Source organism: Macrotis lagotis, chromosome X, assembly GCF_037893015.1.
Source record: "Macrotis lagotis isolate mMagLag1 chromosome X, bilby.v1.9.chrom.fasta, whole genome shotgun sequence".
In the NCBI taxonomy this organism is placed as follows: domain Eukaryota; kingdom Metazoa; phylum Chordata; class Mammalia; order Peramelemorphia; family Peramelidae; genus Macrotis; species Macrotis lagotis.
The window spans coordinates 125453615-125469001 of record NC_133666.1 but is presented as its reverse complement, the minus strand read 5'-3'; the positions used below and the strand labels follow the sequence as shown (position 1 = coordinate 125469001).

Sequence of the window (15387 nt, the reverse complement as noted above, 5' to 3'; positions counted from 1 at the left end):
TGAAAACAAATGTTAGAGTTATGTGAAGAATTCTTTTAAACTTTTTTAGACTTTAATGTGGTGTAATAATCAAGAATCTTTGAGTTGGAAGGGACCTTAAATGCCACCTACCTCAAGGTATAATTTTCATAGTGCTTTCATACCTTTTACTTCATTTGATTCCCACAAAGAAAGTAAGACAGATATCAACATATTAAGAATGGGAGATGGGGCGTTTTTTTTCATGTGTATAACCTGCCCAAGTGCTTTGTAAAAAAAAAGTGGAAATTGAAGTGCTAAATATTTGTCAAACAACTTCTTTACTGACTTTTTAATCTGCCTTCATGTAGTGCTTAAAATGTCAGAAGGTATTTTTCTCATTCTGTGAGAGAAATATTCTGTTGTCCTATTAATTCGGTGGTTTCCCTTGTATTCTACTCCATGTATTTACTTTTGTTGTTGTTTCCTTTTCCATTTTCTCAGTAAGAAGGTTTTGGAAACAGCAAGACATGTTACCTTTAAACAAAATTCAACCACCTCCAGCTCCCTCTCCCCTGCAGTTTTTAAAATTAGTCTTTTATTAATCTCAAAGATATCTATCAGTCTTGGAGAAAATCTGAAGGAAGAGCTTCAAACTATACAATCATCTCTCTCTAGCAATCTGTGATTTTTAACTAGATCAAATATTTAGCTGAAGATTTGTTGTACTTTTTTAAAAATTGAGAATAATGAACACATTTTTAAAACTGAGACACTAATCTGCTATCTCATAATAATCTCAATTAGAATTATAATAATGGTCAATGTGGATCTTTTCTCAGAGGCTATCTGCAAGTACAGGATGGAGAAATTCTCCACTTTTATAAACTACTTTGATACAAGAGAGAGAGACTGCCTTTTGTCAGAGGGGTTAATGTAAAAATATTGACAGTGATATATTTGAGTAAGTGCTTTTCTGGGACAGGAGCCTTCAGTACAGGGTAATGATGGCTTACTCTTTGAAATGTGCCCCTGAGAACAAAGTGAAGAGAGTTTAGCACTCCAGTTTTCTTTTAGGGCAGCTGCTATTACATCTACCTTTGTGAGCCAGGCAAAAGCCCAGGATAAGGATTCAGGTTTCTGTTGTATGCGTCAAAAAGCTACAGGTTGGTCTTTATAAGAATACCAGGTATGTGTTATTGCTTTATAAAACCTCAGTATCTTCTGAAATTGATAACATCTGCCTTATGTTCACTTCTTTGCTGAATCTTTCACTGTGTTTCTGAAGTCATTAAAAGAGATACCAACATTTTACTTTATATTTATGCAAGGGCTTTTTGCTATCCTAAAAGTTTAGCAACAGGTGTTAACGCCATAGCGTCATTCAGTGACGTGTATTGCTTTATTACTTTATGGTGGCAAAAACTTTCAGCTCTCATACTGATGCAGAGTTGTTGCTTCACACTATCATCTGACCTAACTGTTTTATCTGAGGGAAATTTAATAGCTGTGAGTTTTAAAAACTTAAAATTCACTGACAACTTTTTGCATCAGCATCAATTTTTATGTTTTTCTCACCCATTGATGCATCCCAGTGTTCTGAATAGGAGGAATTGTATTGTACTGATGTTTGAACACCCATATAGCTTCCTGTTATATACAGTTAAAATAAACTTTAACTTGTTGAAACCTAAAATATCTAAAGGCATTTCTATGTTGGAATTTCTGAGCCTGCAGTGAATAGAGAATAACTCAGGGATTCTTGCAGCAAATTCTCAGTAAGGACTGGAAGGACCCATTGAAGTCCTCTATAATCCTTTCATTTTATAGTTAAAGAAACTGAGGCCAAGAGAATTTGTCATATGGGCAAGATACATAGGGAATTAGTGACAAAATTAAGACTAGAATCCAGGTCATTTGATTCCTCATATGGGTGATTTTACCATTTAAACAGTTGAGAAAAGAGAACTCCTTAAGTCAAGATACCTTAATAATTATTTAATGAGAAATGAATAGGATCTTCTAAACTTTGTTTTACTTTGTTTCCTTTTCACATTCGCCTTAATTGAAAATGCCAAATAAAGTTACTAAAAATTCTCTTATCTAATCTATCCGCACTCAAGAAAGCCTTTTTGGGTGCCTTGCCAATTTTTGTCTACTAGTAGGAGCCAGATCTTTCATAACCGGAAAAGAATAGTTTTGCCAAAAAAACAACAACCACCACTGCTACCACAACAAAATTTTTCCTTAAGATAACAGAAATACTAGTAGTTTACTCCATGGTGACTTCATGAGTGGTTTTCTATTTCACAAAGATAAGGGCATGCTTTTGTGGTTGTCACTGGTCTTGCCAAAAATCCTATGTTGTCAAATAATTTAAGAGCCTATATAGCTTAAGGTTTCTTAGGTTGTTAGGATCTTGTGTAAGGAAACATAGAGTTTGTGAAAAGAATATATCTTAAATTCTATGCTGTTGTTTTTCCACTTGTAGTGTTCTATACTTTGTATTACTTTAAACAGTAGGAAAATAGACAAAAGTGGTTAAGATTATATTAAAAATGAAGCTGGTTGCTTAAATAAAAGTATTTTCCCCCTCAAAAAAAAAGTATTCCAGATGACTCTATATAACTGAAAAGAAAAGTAAAGTAGTCTCCAACTAGAGGCCTATTCTGGGAAAGTTTTCCTTTCAGATGACTAATTTAGGATGTCTTTATCCTGCCTCTGGCTATTATACTATGTGACAAACAGGCCAGGGCCCAGGAAGGAGAAGTTGAAGTAATATCTAAGTAATGATGTCATGGCAGCCTTTGGCCTCCGTTACAGCATGGTAATGTCTGTGTAGTTTTTACACACCCTATTTGTATAAACTATTTTCTGTAATATCTCAGTCCAAAGACTGAAAAGAATTTAATGAATATTATTGGGTAGCAGCAATTTATTTTCCAGTTGGGAAAAAAACCAGGATGTAGACTTGCTTGAGGCTGTGACTCATCCACAGTACTGGCAATAACAATTTGAGTTCTTTAATTCCATTTCTATAGTTCTGTGTATTAAACTAAACCAAAAAGAGTGAGCTACTTCTACCCAGGAAATAAGTATTTTTCTTCTGCAAGAATAAGTAGTGTTAAATGGGCAACTTTTTTCCTGCAGGAATTTTTATTTTTTATAAATGTAAAGTGATACTGGTCTGAATGATGAAGGAAGTGATTGTGGAGTTTGTAAATAAGTATATCCTGTAAATTCAGAGAACTGAACTATGATCTCTGTCTTGCCCCAGACTAAGTGAAGGTTTTTTTTAGACCACATAACCATCTTTTGTGCCTCTGTTGTCTCATCTGAAAAATAAGACTAAATGTAATGAAGATTAATATTAAATGATTGCTGTTTATTTGAGAGAAAGGTGTCATTGTGTACATACACTGGTGATATTCCAGCGAGTTGAGGCCTGGTATCAATGAAATACATACAGTATTAACATTTATTGTAAATAAATTAATAGAAAATGTATTTTAGCACCAGATTTGCTAGTACTATAAAGATTTTGCTTCTTTATTTTTGGTCCTGCATCGATGATTGATGCAGGAAACTTCCAGCAAATGTATTTCTTCCACCAAAGAAAATCTGTTAACTATTCTACAACTTTGGGCAAAGGGTCACAGAGTTATTTTGTGTATAAACAGAACTTGATCCTAGGTCATCCTGACTCAGGCTCACTATCCACTGTCATGTTATCTCTCAATGATTTTATTTTAAGGAATCATAAATATTTAAAAGTAACTTTTCTCATGATTGTTTATGATTTTAGGGTGGCCGGTTGTCATATTAATATATATATATATATATAAAATTCATACTTTATTCCCAGGGACATCTATGAACAGATATTCATTAGGCCTTGTATCTCAGATGAGGCTCCATTGAGCTGCTGTTTGCTGATTTTGCTTTTTTTAAGCACCCTTTTAAGAACAGGTCCAGGGATACAACAAATTTAAGATTGAAATCCAAAAAGAATATTCAGAGTTCCACAAAAGCTTTTTTCTCAAACAATAAAGTCTCACTAATCAAAATAGGTTTGGACATAAAATACCATGGAATTATTACAATAAATTAACTTACAAATAAAATTTAGTAGACCTGAAAAAAATCCTGAAAAAGTTTAATTAAGCATAAGATATTTACTTAGGCATTTCTTCCTAAAAGTCTTTTTCTTTTGTAAAAACAGTTTAAAATTTATCCTGATGTTAAACAGATAATCACTAAACTTTCATGAAGTAAAATGCTTGGAAATCTCTAGACTGACAGCTACTTTTCTTATTCAACTTTAAAGGGAAAAAAATCCTATTAAAATTGGAATTTATCAAAACTAAGTTAGTGTAAAATGTGTTTTAATATCATAAATAAATCCCCACTGTCTTATAAACAAAATAAATTCTCAATCACAAAAGTCCTTGTTATCACCACCCTCTCATCAAAAAAGTGTTTATAACGGGAAGAAATTCAGGTTTTCTAAGCCGAAGGGAAAAAAAACTCAATTAAATTAGCCTTATCACAATAAAAAAGTTTACTAAGCCTTTAAAAATTTACTCAATAATTTCTTCCCTTTGTCTTAAAATATACCAGTAGAAATAGAGTAATTGCATTCTGGAATTCTACATAGAGAGTGAATATGTCATAGTTATTTTAACCTCTAGAAAAACACTGGCCAATTACTGTAAACCTCTAGATTAACATAAAGAAAGAAGATTTTTGAGATCATTGGGTTCAAACCTTAATCCAGAAATGAAGAAATTCACTTTCAGAAATATGAAGTGACTTTCTCAAAGTTACATGGCTAATTAGTCAGAAACTGGTAGTTTCATTAGATCAATTATAGTTTCTGATATGATCTAAAGGGCCTAGTGGATAGAGTGCTAGGAAGACTTGAGTTCAAATTCTAACTTAGATACTTACCAGCAATGTGACTCTCAGCAAAGCACTTAACTTCCCTAAACCTCAATTTCCTCATCTATGAAATGAAGGAAACAATAGCATCCCCCTCCTACATTTGATGTGTGGATCAAATGAAATAATATTTGTAAAGGTCTTAGCACAGTGACTGGCACAAAGAAGATGCTATATTCATGTTAGCTATTTTTATTTATTGGTTAATTCATTGTAAAGCAGAGATGGTAATAATAATAATAATAATAATAATAATACCTATGTCCCATGGTTATTGTGAAGATCGAGCTAGAAAATATTTGTAATATTTGTAGGGATATAGGGTGTTTGAGGAAGACTAATACCTTGGTGGGAGAGCTGCCAAGCCCTTTTCAGGACTTCTTTCCACCTTTGATGTCCACCTGAGCCACCTAACTCTCACCTGTGACTCCAAGAAGCTGTAGCATGCTCAGTGACCACACCCCATTTTGGCAGCAGGGCTAAACCAAGCTGAGGGTAATCAAGGGATTCTCAAATTCATCAGTGAGTAGTGGGGAGTGCCTATTCCAAGCATGTGAAGTCTTCCACTGGTGGAATGGGTGGAAGAGAACAATTCATTTCAGTGGTCATGAAGCCAACTGAAGCAGGTGCTGTGGAAAACTTTGAGCTTGGTTAGACATTAAAGACACCAAGGTCATCTACTGCATCTAAAGCCATCACCAGTTGTCTTGACTCTGTCTTGCCACGCTGGATCATGATGATAACAAAAGACCACTCATAACCATTCCTCAAAATCCTGTGGAGACAGGCAAGTGATGAAGCAGCAGGTGCCGATACAATGTGAGCTGTCGTCACAACCCTGCATGTAGGTGACCCAGGCCATAGGATCATTTCTCCACTGAAAGCAACAGTGGGATTTGGCAGCCCCCTGGGTGACTGAGCAGACCTTTTTTTTTTTTAAAGGTTTTTGCAAGGCAAATGGGGTTAAGTGGCTTGCCCAAGGCCACACAGCTAGGTAATTATTAAGTGTCTGAGACCAGATTTGAACCCAGGTGGTACTCCTCCTGACTCCAGGGTCGGTGCTTTATCCACTACGCCACCTAGCCGCCCCATGAGCAGCCCTTTTAAGGATCACACTGCTCACTTCCTGATATGAGGAAGGGGCTAGAAAAGGTGCCCTAAAAATTGTCTGCTGGCCTGATTACTGCCACAGGTGGGGACCCACTGTGAGATCAAGACAAAAAAAAATCTACAAGAACTTCTTTAAAGAAGCTATCACTCATCATCAATGCATGGAATGTGCACACACTTGTAGACAATACAAGATCCAATAGGCCTTAAATACAAACACCTTTTATTGCAAGAGAACTCAGCAGGCATGGTATTCAAATAGCAACCCTGAGTGAAACAAGGCTGGCAAATGAAGCCCAGCTTAATGAAGTCAGAGCTGGATATCGTTCTTCCGCAGTGAAAGAGTATGCTGTGAAGCTTGGGTAGGTTTTGCAATCAAAACTAATCTAGTCAACACTCTTGAATGTCTACCAAAAAGAGTGAATGACAGACTCATGATAATGAGATTGCCACTTCCAGGAAATGTTGCGCCACCATCATCAGTACCTATGCTGTGATGAACACTGAAGAAATTAAAGAAAAATTTTATGAAGATCTGGAGACCCTTATCATCAATGTACCAAAAGAGAACAAGCTTATAATTCTGATGACTTTACTGCTAAAGTAGACTCAGACATGGCAAGAAATCCTTGGGAGGAATGGAGTTGGAAACAGCAACAGCAATAGTCATCTTCTACTGAAGACTTGTGCATCTCGTGATTTTCTCATCACAAACACTGATTTCCATTTACCTAAACACAATAAAACTTCCTGGATGCACCCTCATACCAAACAGTGGCATCTATTAGACCATGTGATTGTAAGGAGAAGAGACAGGATGTGAGAGTGACAAAGGCACAGTGTGGTGCAGAGTGCTGTACTGATCACAGATTCATCCATTTTTAAGCTAAATATTCACATTCAACCAAAGCTGCAAGCCCCAAGGCAAAATGGGTACCAGAGGAATTAATGTCAAGAGATTAAAGTGTCTCTCTCTGAGCAGAAAAAGAGTGGACAGCTTTCAGAGATCTGGTGTACAGCACTGCATTTGCTCATCTGGGTCAGAACACTGGCAAACTAAAGGATGGTTCATTCATTTCTAAGAAAGCTGCATTTAGTTCCATCAAAAAGCAAAGTAGAAGAGAAATTTAGAGAGATGCAGGACTCTTGGCTCAGTAAGAAGGCAGATGAAATTCGATTTTATGCAGATAGTAACAAACCAAAATGCTTTTATGATGCCCTGAAGGCTATTTATAGTCCAAATCATATAGAACATCTCAACTAGTCAGTGCTGATGGATCCACATTAATTAACAATAGGGACATGATCCTAGAGAGATGGACTGAACACTTCCATAGTGTTCTTTAACAGGCTATCATTTCAGAAACCATTGATTGTTTACCTCAAGTTGAAGTCAATTAGTGCCTAGCTGAAGTTCCAACTGAAGAAGTGATTTTAAATTCCATTAGACTCTTTTCTAGTGGTAAAGTATCGAGCTGATTCTATTCCAGCGGAGATCTACAAGGTGGGGGATCCATTGCTCATCCAAAAAGTGAAATTTTCCAGGTTATATGGCATGACGAAGTTATCCTCTAAGAATTCAAGGCTACCTCCATTGTCCATCTCTATAAAGGTAAAGGGAATAGATTGATCTGTGACAATCACAAGGATATTTCTCTTTTAGTCATTGTTGGTAAGATTCCTGCCAGACTCCTTCTCAATAGGCTGATCCTTCACCTGGAAGATGGTCATTTCCCTGAGAGCCATTGTGGCTTCAGAAAGGGTAGAGGAACACAATATTGTGTTTGCTGCCCAGCAACTCCAGGAAAAATGCCAGGAACAGAACAGAAATCTGTATACAACATTTGTAGATCTGACCAAGGCCTTTGATACTATTAGTTTCAAGGGTTTATGGAAAATTATGTCAAAATTTGGTTGCCCAGAGAAGTTCATCAGTATTGCACATCAATTTCATGATGGCATGCATGCCTGGGTTCTGGATAGTGGAAGATGCTCTTGATATTTCTCAGTCACCAGTGGAGTAAAACAAGAATGTGTCCTTGCTCCCATACTTTTTAGCATGTTTCCAGCCATGTTGTCAAATGCCTTCACTGAGGATGAACAAGACTTCAAAGATTAACTATCATACTGATGGCAAACTCTTCAACTTGAAAAGGCTACAAGTCAAGATCAGAGTGGAGGGAATGTTGGTGAATGATCTTCTGTTTGCAGATGACTATGTACTCAATGCAGGCCTCTGAAGCTGAGATGAAACAAAGTACAGATCAATTCTCTGCTGATTGTGTTAATTTTGATCTAACAGTTAACACTAAGAAAACACGGGTGCTGTATCAGCCAGCACCACACCATCCATATGTGCAACTATCGATTACAGCAAATGGAGAAGTTTTGAGTATTGTGGACAAGTTTACTTACCTTCGCAGTGTCCTTTCCAAGGACGTACACATTGACAAGGAGGTTGACACATGTATTGCCAGAGCTAGCTAGCTCTGGAAGACTTCAAAAAAAAGTATGGAAGAGAAGATGTATTAGACTGCCAAACTGAAGGTCTCCAAAGCTGTGATGTTGACCTCATTACTATATGCTTGTGAAACCTGGCAGTCTCCCAGCACCATGTCAGGAAACTGAATCCCTCACATTTAAATTTTCTTAGGAAGATTCTGAAGGTCACCTGGCAGGAGATATACCAGACACTGAGGTCCTTTCTTGAACTAAACAGCCTAGCATTCCAACATTACTACAGAGAATACAACTACAATGGGCTGGACACATTATTAGTATGCTTGCTAAAAAAATTATTTTATGGAGAACTCACACAAGGCAAATGCTCACAAGGGGGTCAGAAGAAGCAATACTAAGACACCATGAAGGTTTCATTGAAGAACTTTAGAATTAGACTGTACAGCATGGGAGACACTGGTACTGGACTGTCCAGCATGGAAGTACCGTCATCAGTGAGGGTGCTAAGTTCTAAGGGGAAGGCAGAATTGAAACAGCTCAAAGGAAACATGACATCTGTTAAGTTTAGAGTACCTACCACAGGTGTTCACATGGGCTATTTATGCCCAACCTGTGATAGAGCATCCCCAGCTCGTATTGGTCTCATCAGCCACAGTTGGATACACTGTAACTTGTCTCAAATATTGTGATGTCATTTTGGTCTTTTTTGATAATGAAGGACAAGAACCAACAACCATTTGTAAAGTGCTCTGTAAACTTTAAGGCACTACATACATTTTTTGTTGTTGTTATGTTTAGGGTATCATATTTATGATATGTATTTTTGTTAGATCTGCAGCTTGCTGCTGAGCTTGGAAAGACATTGTTGGATCGGAATACTGAGCTTGAGGAGTCTCTTCAGCACATGTACACTACCAATCAGGAGCAATTACAGGAAATTGAGGTAAACTCATTTACTTACCTGAGATATTGTTGTAGGCTTTCAATCTAGCATGTGTCTTTTTTTTTTTCTGTTTTGTTTGTTTGTTTGGGGTTTTTTTGCAAGGCAAATGGGGTTAAGTGGCTTGCCCAAGGCCACACAGCTAGGTAATTATTAAGTGTCTGAGGCTGGATTTGAACCCAGGTACTCCTGACTCCAGGGCTGGTGCTTTATCCACTGCGCCACCTAGCTGCCCCAGCATGTGTCTTTTTTGTTGAATTTGTATATCCTTCAAATGTATACTGAAACTGGTTGCTGCAAAGAAAGTCAATATTTGAATTCCAGTAGCCCTCACCAATAGTGAGAAACCTTGATTAATTATAGGATTACTCAAATAATGCCCACTTGCATTATGTGCAGATGGACAAGAAACATTGACTCTTTTAGGCTTCTCTTTTGGAAAATGTATTGTGAATAATATAATTTTTAAGCTCCTTGAAACCTTAAAATATCCTGTATCCTATTCTCATTTCATAAATGATAAAATGAGACCTAGAAAAATGAAGTGATTTGGCCTGAGAGCCAGGGTTAGAATGAATCCCCAGACTCCCAGCACAGATAATTTTAATCTGCCTTGTTAATATATTGAATATTTTATAGGGGCAGGAAGGGAAAGTCTTAAAAAGCACCTAGTCTCTCATGGTGGAGAGGCAATATGGAATAAACCTGTTCTTAGTACCTTGAGACCCCCACTCCTTTGGGCAAGTCACTTTACCTTTCTGGGCCAGTTTCCTGATTTGCAAAATTTGGGATAATACTTTTTTTGTGTGTATGAGGCAGTGGGGTAAAGTGATTTGCCCAAGATCACTCAGCTAGTATCAAATATCTCGGTTCAGATTTGAACTCAGTGCCTCCTGTCTCTAGGGCCAGTGCTCTATCCACTGTCCCACCTACCTGCCCCTGGGATAATACTTCTTTAGGTTTCCACAGAGTTGTAAGGAAAGTTAAGCGCTATATGAGATTGAGCTCTTTATGAGAAGGTGGCTTCTGATCACAGTTAGTGGAGCTGTGTCAGAGTCAGAACTAGCCTTCTGACACTAGGACAATGCGTTTTTCTTTGTGCCCTGCTATATCTCCCTCTGAAATTAACTGAGGTTAAATTGCATGTGACAGTATTTAAGTACAAAATAATGATGGGAATGCTGTGCTTCTACTTTTAGATTTTTTTAGATTCCTAAATTTTGAAGATGATGATAAGATATTCTGAAGGTAAAGGACCAAGGTGACTAAATTCTAAGTAGCTCACTTTATTCGTTTTCTCATGAGTGGTACCATGCTATGAATTCAAAGTAAAACATATTTCTTTCTACCACTGAGATCTCAATCTATTTACATTTACAGGTGTTTTTAATTTAATGATTGTTGTAGGAAATAAAATAGTCTAAGAGAGATACCTAACTCCATTTCTTTAGTAAGGAAAGGCAATTATCATAGGCTTAGTCTGTGCCAGGCACTGGGAATATAAATTAAAAAACAAAGACAGTCTCTGCCCTCAAGGAATTTACATTCAAGTGAAGAAGACATGCAGAAAGGAGTGAGGCTGGGAGGGGCACTGGGGTGCAGAAAGCTTCTTGTTTAGTGAGTCCTTCCATGAACATAGTTGATTTAATGATGAGATGGTCTCCTGGTAAATACTGCCATTTAAGCAGCACAGGTAATTGAAGACTGTTTTATGGTTCCTTAACCATAATATTAACTGTTTTACTAGTAAACTTTATTTTTTTCCAGAAACACCTGGATCAATAATATTATTGCAAATAAAACCTCCAAAGATTTTGACAATAGAGGATTCAGGGCTTTTGTGACTGTATAGAAAATTTTCAAATTGTCCATGCTCATGGAGTCAACATCTTTTGAGGACCACCTTTTATATATTCAGTGCTGGCCTCATAAAGATGGGAAGCACAGGAATCCAGTGTCAGTACAAAGAGGGACTTGAGATCTTAATGCCCAACACAATGTAGAAGGTGTGGTACAACTTGAGCCCCCTTTCTGACTCTCTTTTATTATACTATTATCTGAAGGGCATTACTCAGAAATGATTCTAACTAAAAGAAAACTAAAAGAACTGACAAAAGAAACATTGCTTGTTCACTTAAGGCATTTATTTATTCTACCATATTTATAGTGTATGCAATAGACCCTCCCTTTAACCATATTTTCACACAACTATGTAGCTTGCCCAAAACATTTTTCTGAAACTTTTGGGAAAGCAAGTCTTGAAACTAGAACAAATAAGACTTTAAAAATGTGTTAGTCAAGGACTGTAGAACATACTGTTCCCTAAATTGAAGTTAATGAGGCTTAGAGTTTGCCAAGATAGCTACAAGTGCTTACCCAAGCTTTTTTTTTCTTTTTTAAAGATTTTATTTATTTTGAGTTTTACAATTTTTCCCCCTAATCTTACCACCCCCACAGAAGGCAATTTGCCAGTCTTTACATTATTTGGTCTTTGTTCAAACTCCACAGTTCTTTCTCTGGATACAGATGATATTCTCCATCGAGGACAGCCCCAAATTGTCCCTGATTATTGCACTGATGGAATGAGTAAGTCCATCAAGGTTGATCATCACCCCCATGTTGCTGTTAGGGTGTAAAATGTTTTTCTGGTTCTGCTCATCCCACTCAGCATCAGTTCATGCAAATCCCTCCAGGCTTCCCTGAATTCCTGTCCCTCCTGGTTTCTAATAGAACAATAGTGTTCCATGACATACATATACCACAGTAACTCTAATAATTATCTATTTCATTTCTAATTATTGAATGACAACTGTGCATGGCACACAGTCTTGGCTGCTTGGAGAGGGTCAGAGTTTAGCTTAGACTGTCTTTAGTCTGGAGATTACAGTGCAGTTTGTCACCTTGTCTTATAAAGTCCTTCCATGTTTGTGAGTGACAGTAATATGCAGGACTACATGGAAAGTACTTTGGAGAGAGACAAAACAAAGTGCTCCTTAAACTCCAAAGGGTAAAAGTTAAAAATGATCAGGAGGTTATGGAGAAAGGTGTGAGTTGGGTTTAAAAGATGGGAAGGAAATCCATAGATTAGGGGTAGGGGAGAAGACATTCCTAGAATGGGAAACAGCAAAGCAGGGGCAAGGAGCAAATCAATTCAGTTTAGTGTGCACTGAGGGAGATGAAATGAAATAAATAAATAAAAGAGGAAAGATGGAGTAGCACTTCAAAATGAAGGACCTTGATCACCAGGGCAAGGTGAGGGCAAGATCTAAAGGAGCCCCTGAAAATCTTTGAGCAAGGTGTGTTCATATCTGATAGGTTCAGAGGATGGAATGGAGTAGGGAGGTTTCATGACAAGGCCCTTTTTCAGTCGTGGCACAAGCCAGTAGCAGTGAAGAACTTTGTCAGTAACAGTGAGAATAAAGAAGCTGGGGTTGAATGGAGATGTGTGTTATGGAGGTAAAAGAGGAGAGTTTAATGGATCATCAGGGTCTTGAACACAGGAGACTGGATAAATGTGGTACCATAGACAAAAATAAGGATGTGAAGAAAGAGGAAAGGTTTAGTAGGAAAGATAATGCAAAAGTAGGTTTTAAGACCTGTTGACTTAGAGGTGCTGGTAGAAAGGACATTCAGGTAACAATATTTTATCAGCAGTTGGAGATTAAGGTCTGGGATGAGAAAGAGAGTCAGAGTTTGAGAGATAATAGATTTAGGAGTCTATGTATAAGGGCTTCCTGTGGCTAATACATTTCAGTTTGGTGGAAAGTATCATTAAATCTTTTTCAATCATTATGACGTGGTAGAGTCAGTCTTAAGAGAATGTATATTATATAAGCATAATTATATATATTAGGTAACCCCTTCCAACAACAAAACAAATTAATGCATAATTATAGAAGAGAAATAAACACAAATTACTACATAATTAACAGACTTTGCCTGTTGATTAGTAATCTTAGGAACTTTACCAGAATAATTGCTCTGTGAATTTTCTTCATTTCTTTATCTGGTTAAGGAAGTTAATTAAACTAGTTACTCACATATTCAGACTAGAAAGTACAGATTATTTTTTCAATCAGAAGTTCTAGTTTTGAATTTAAAGACTAAATGTTAAAATATGTAGATGAAAAAAAATTTTATTAATTAAGATGACCATTTATGAGTGAGCTAAACAGACATATTCTTTGAAAGGAATATTCATTCTTGTTGCTTTCCTTAACTTTAAATGTTATCTAATAAAAGTAATCTCTGCCTTTAACTTTCACTTCTTGTCTTCTTACATCCCAATCCTTAGCTATATGACATTATCACATCATCATTTCTTGCCTTTTCTTAATCCTCATTCTTTTTGATCTCTCAAGCATTCAACACTGTTGACAACTCTCTGTGGAATACTTTCTCCTAATGGGTTTTCCATGACATACTACCTGTTGTCTTGGTTTTGATTATTTGACTGTTCATTCTCAGTTATTTTTACCAGTAAAAATGAGAATAAATAAATATTAAATATTAAAAAAACCCATACCTTAAATCCAAATGACGTTAATTCTCAAGTTTTGGTCAACAACAGGTCAAGCCATAGTTTAGGTCCAAAAAGGTTAAGAGTGAATGTAAATAGCATTTGTTTTTTCTGTAGGTCAGAAACCCTGAGGGTCTTCTTGTCCCAGATTGATTTTTTTTTAAATGGGCAAAAGAAGCCATTCTTTGTCCCATTTCTTACCTAGCCTTAATCCATTTATGGGCATTGCCTCAATCAAATTGAGACCTTCCAAGAAGCTTAGCCTTTTTTAAAGCTTAGTTTAAAAAGGCTAAGATCTTCCACTGTCCCATCCCCTGCTTACCCACCTACCCTTCCCAAACTACAGGTATTCTCTAAAGCTACATCTTACTTCCTCTCTCTCTATTCTTATTGGGTGACCTGATTAGCTCCATGGACTTAATTAGGATCTCTAGGTAGAAATAGTCTATTTATGTAGCCCTAGTCTCTCTCCTGAGCTCTAGTCATTTATCTCTAACTGCCTCTTAGACATCTCCAGTTGGATGTCCTGAAGGCATTTCAAACTCAACATGTTCAAAACTGAAGTATATTTTCTTTTCCCTTCTTCCCCCAAGATTACCACCATCCTTCCAGTTTCTCAAGTAACAACAGCCCAAGGGTTAACCATGAGTCATCCTCTATCATATCATCTAGCCAATCAGTTAACAAGTGTTGTTTCTGCCATTGTGACATATTTTACATTCATATCTTTCTGTCACAAGTCCATAACCCTAATTTAGGATTTCGTTACCTCTTCTGCACTTTTGCAAAGCCTCCTGTTTGTTCTATTTGCCTCAAGTTTTCCTTCTTCTATCCATCCAGCACCCAGCAGCCCTTGGTTTTCCTAAAATACAGGACTGACAAAGTCATTTCCCACCCTGTAAGCAATAAACTCATTTATTAGCTGTATCCTGTTGGCACTAGAATCAAATAAAGTTCCTGTGGCTTTTTAAGTTCTTCACAAACTAGCTCAGACCTATCTTATTATGCATGATTCCCCAACCCAAACCCTACATACAGTTCAGTCAAACAGGCCTTCTTACTCTTCTTCTCTCATGATGTGGTCCCCTTTCTCTATACTTTTTGCACTTCAGTAGTCTATATTTAGAATGATCTCCATTCTCATCTCACCTCTTAGAAACCCTCTGAAGAAAATCTTCAGAGCTCCAATGCCCTCATCCCTGCCCCCAAATTTATGTACTATTCATTTTGTGTGGATTTTACCTATACTTATCTATGGCTATATTGTCTTCTCTGCTTCAGAATCTAGATCCTTAGGGTCAAAGACCATTTTGTTTTGTACTTGTACTCCCATACCTGCCATGTAGTAGTAGTTGATTTTTAAATTCTAGTTGATTAATTGTTTAATCTACTCTATTAGGAAAGACCTTAGGTCAATTTTAAACTCTAATTTTAGAAAAATTAAAATGCCCAAAGTGCT

At 36.9% G+C, this 15387-nt stretch overlaps 1 protein-coding gene across 2 annotated transcripts in view; it reads left to right on the top strand.

The window, feature by feature from the left end:
- CDR2 (cerebellar degeneration related protein 2) overlaps positions 1-15387 on the top strand; it is a 36023-nt gene that overhangs the window by 2506 nt on the left and 18130 nt on the right. For both annotated transcript variants that reach the window (XM_074206190.1, XM_074206189.1), the window contains exon 2: positions 9300-9412. In XM_074206190.1, coding sequence (XP_074062291.1) covers positions 9300-9412 — 113 coding nt within the window. The remainder of the gene's footprint in view (positions 1-9299; positions 9413-15387) is intronic.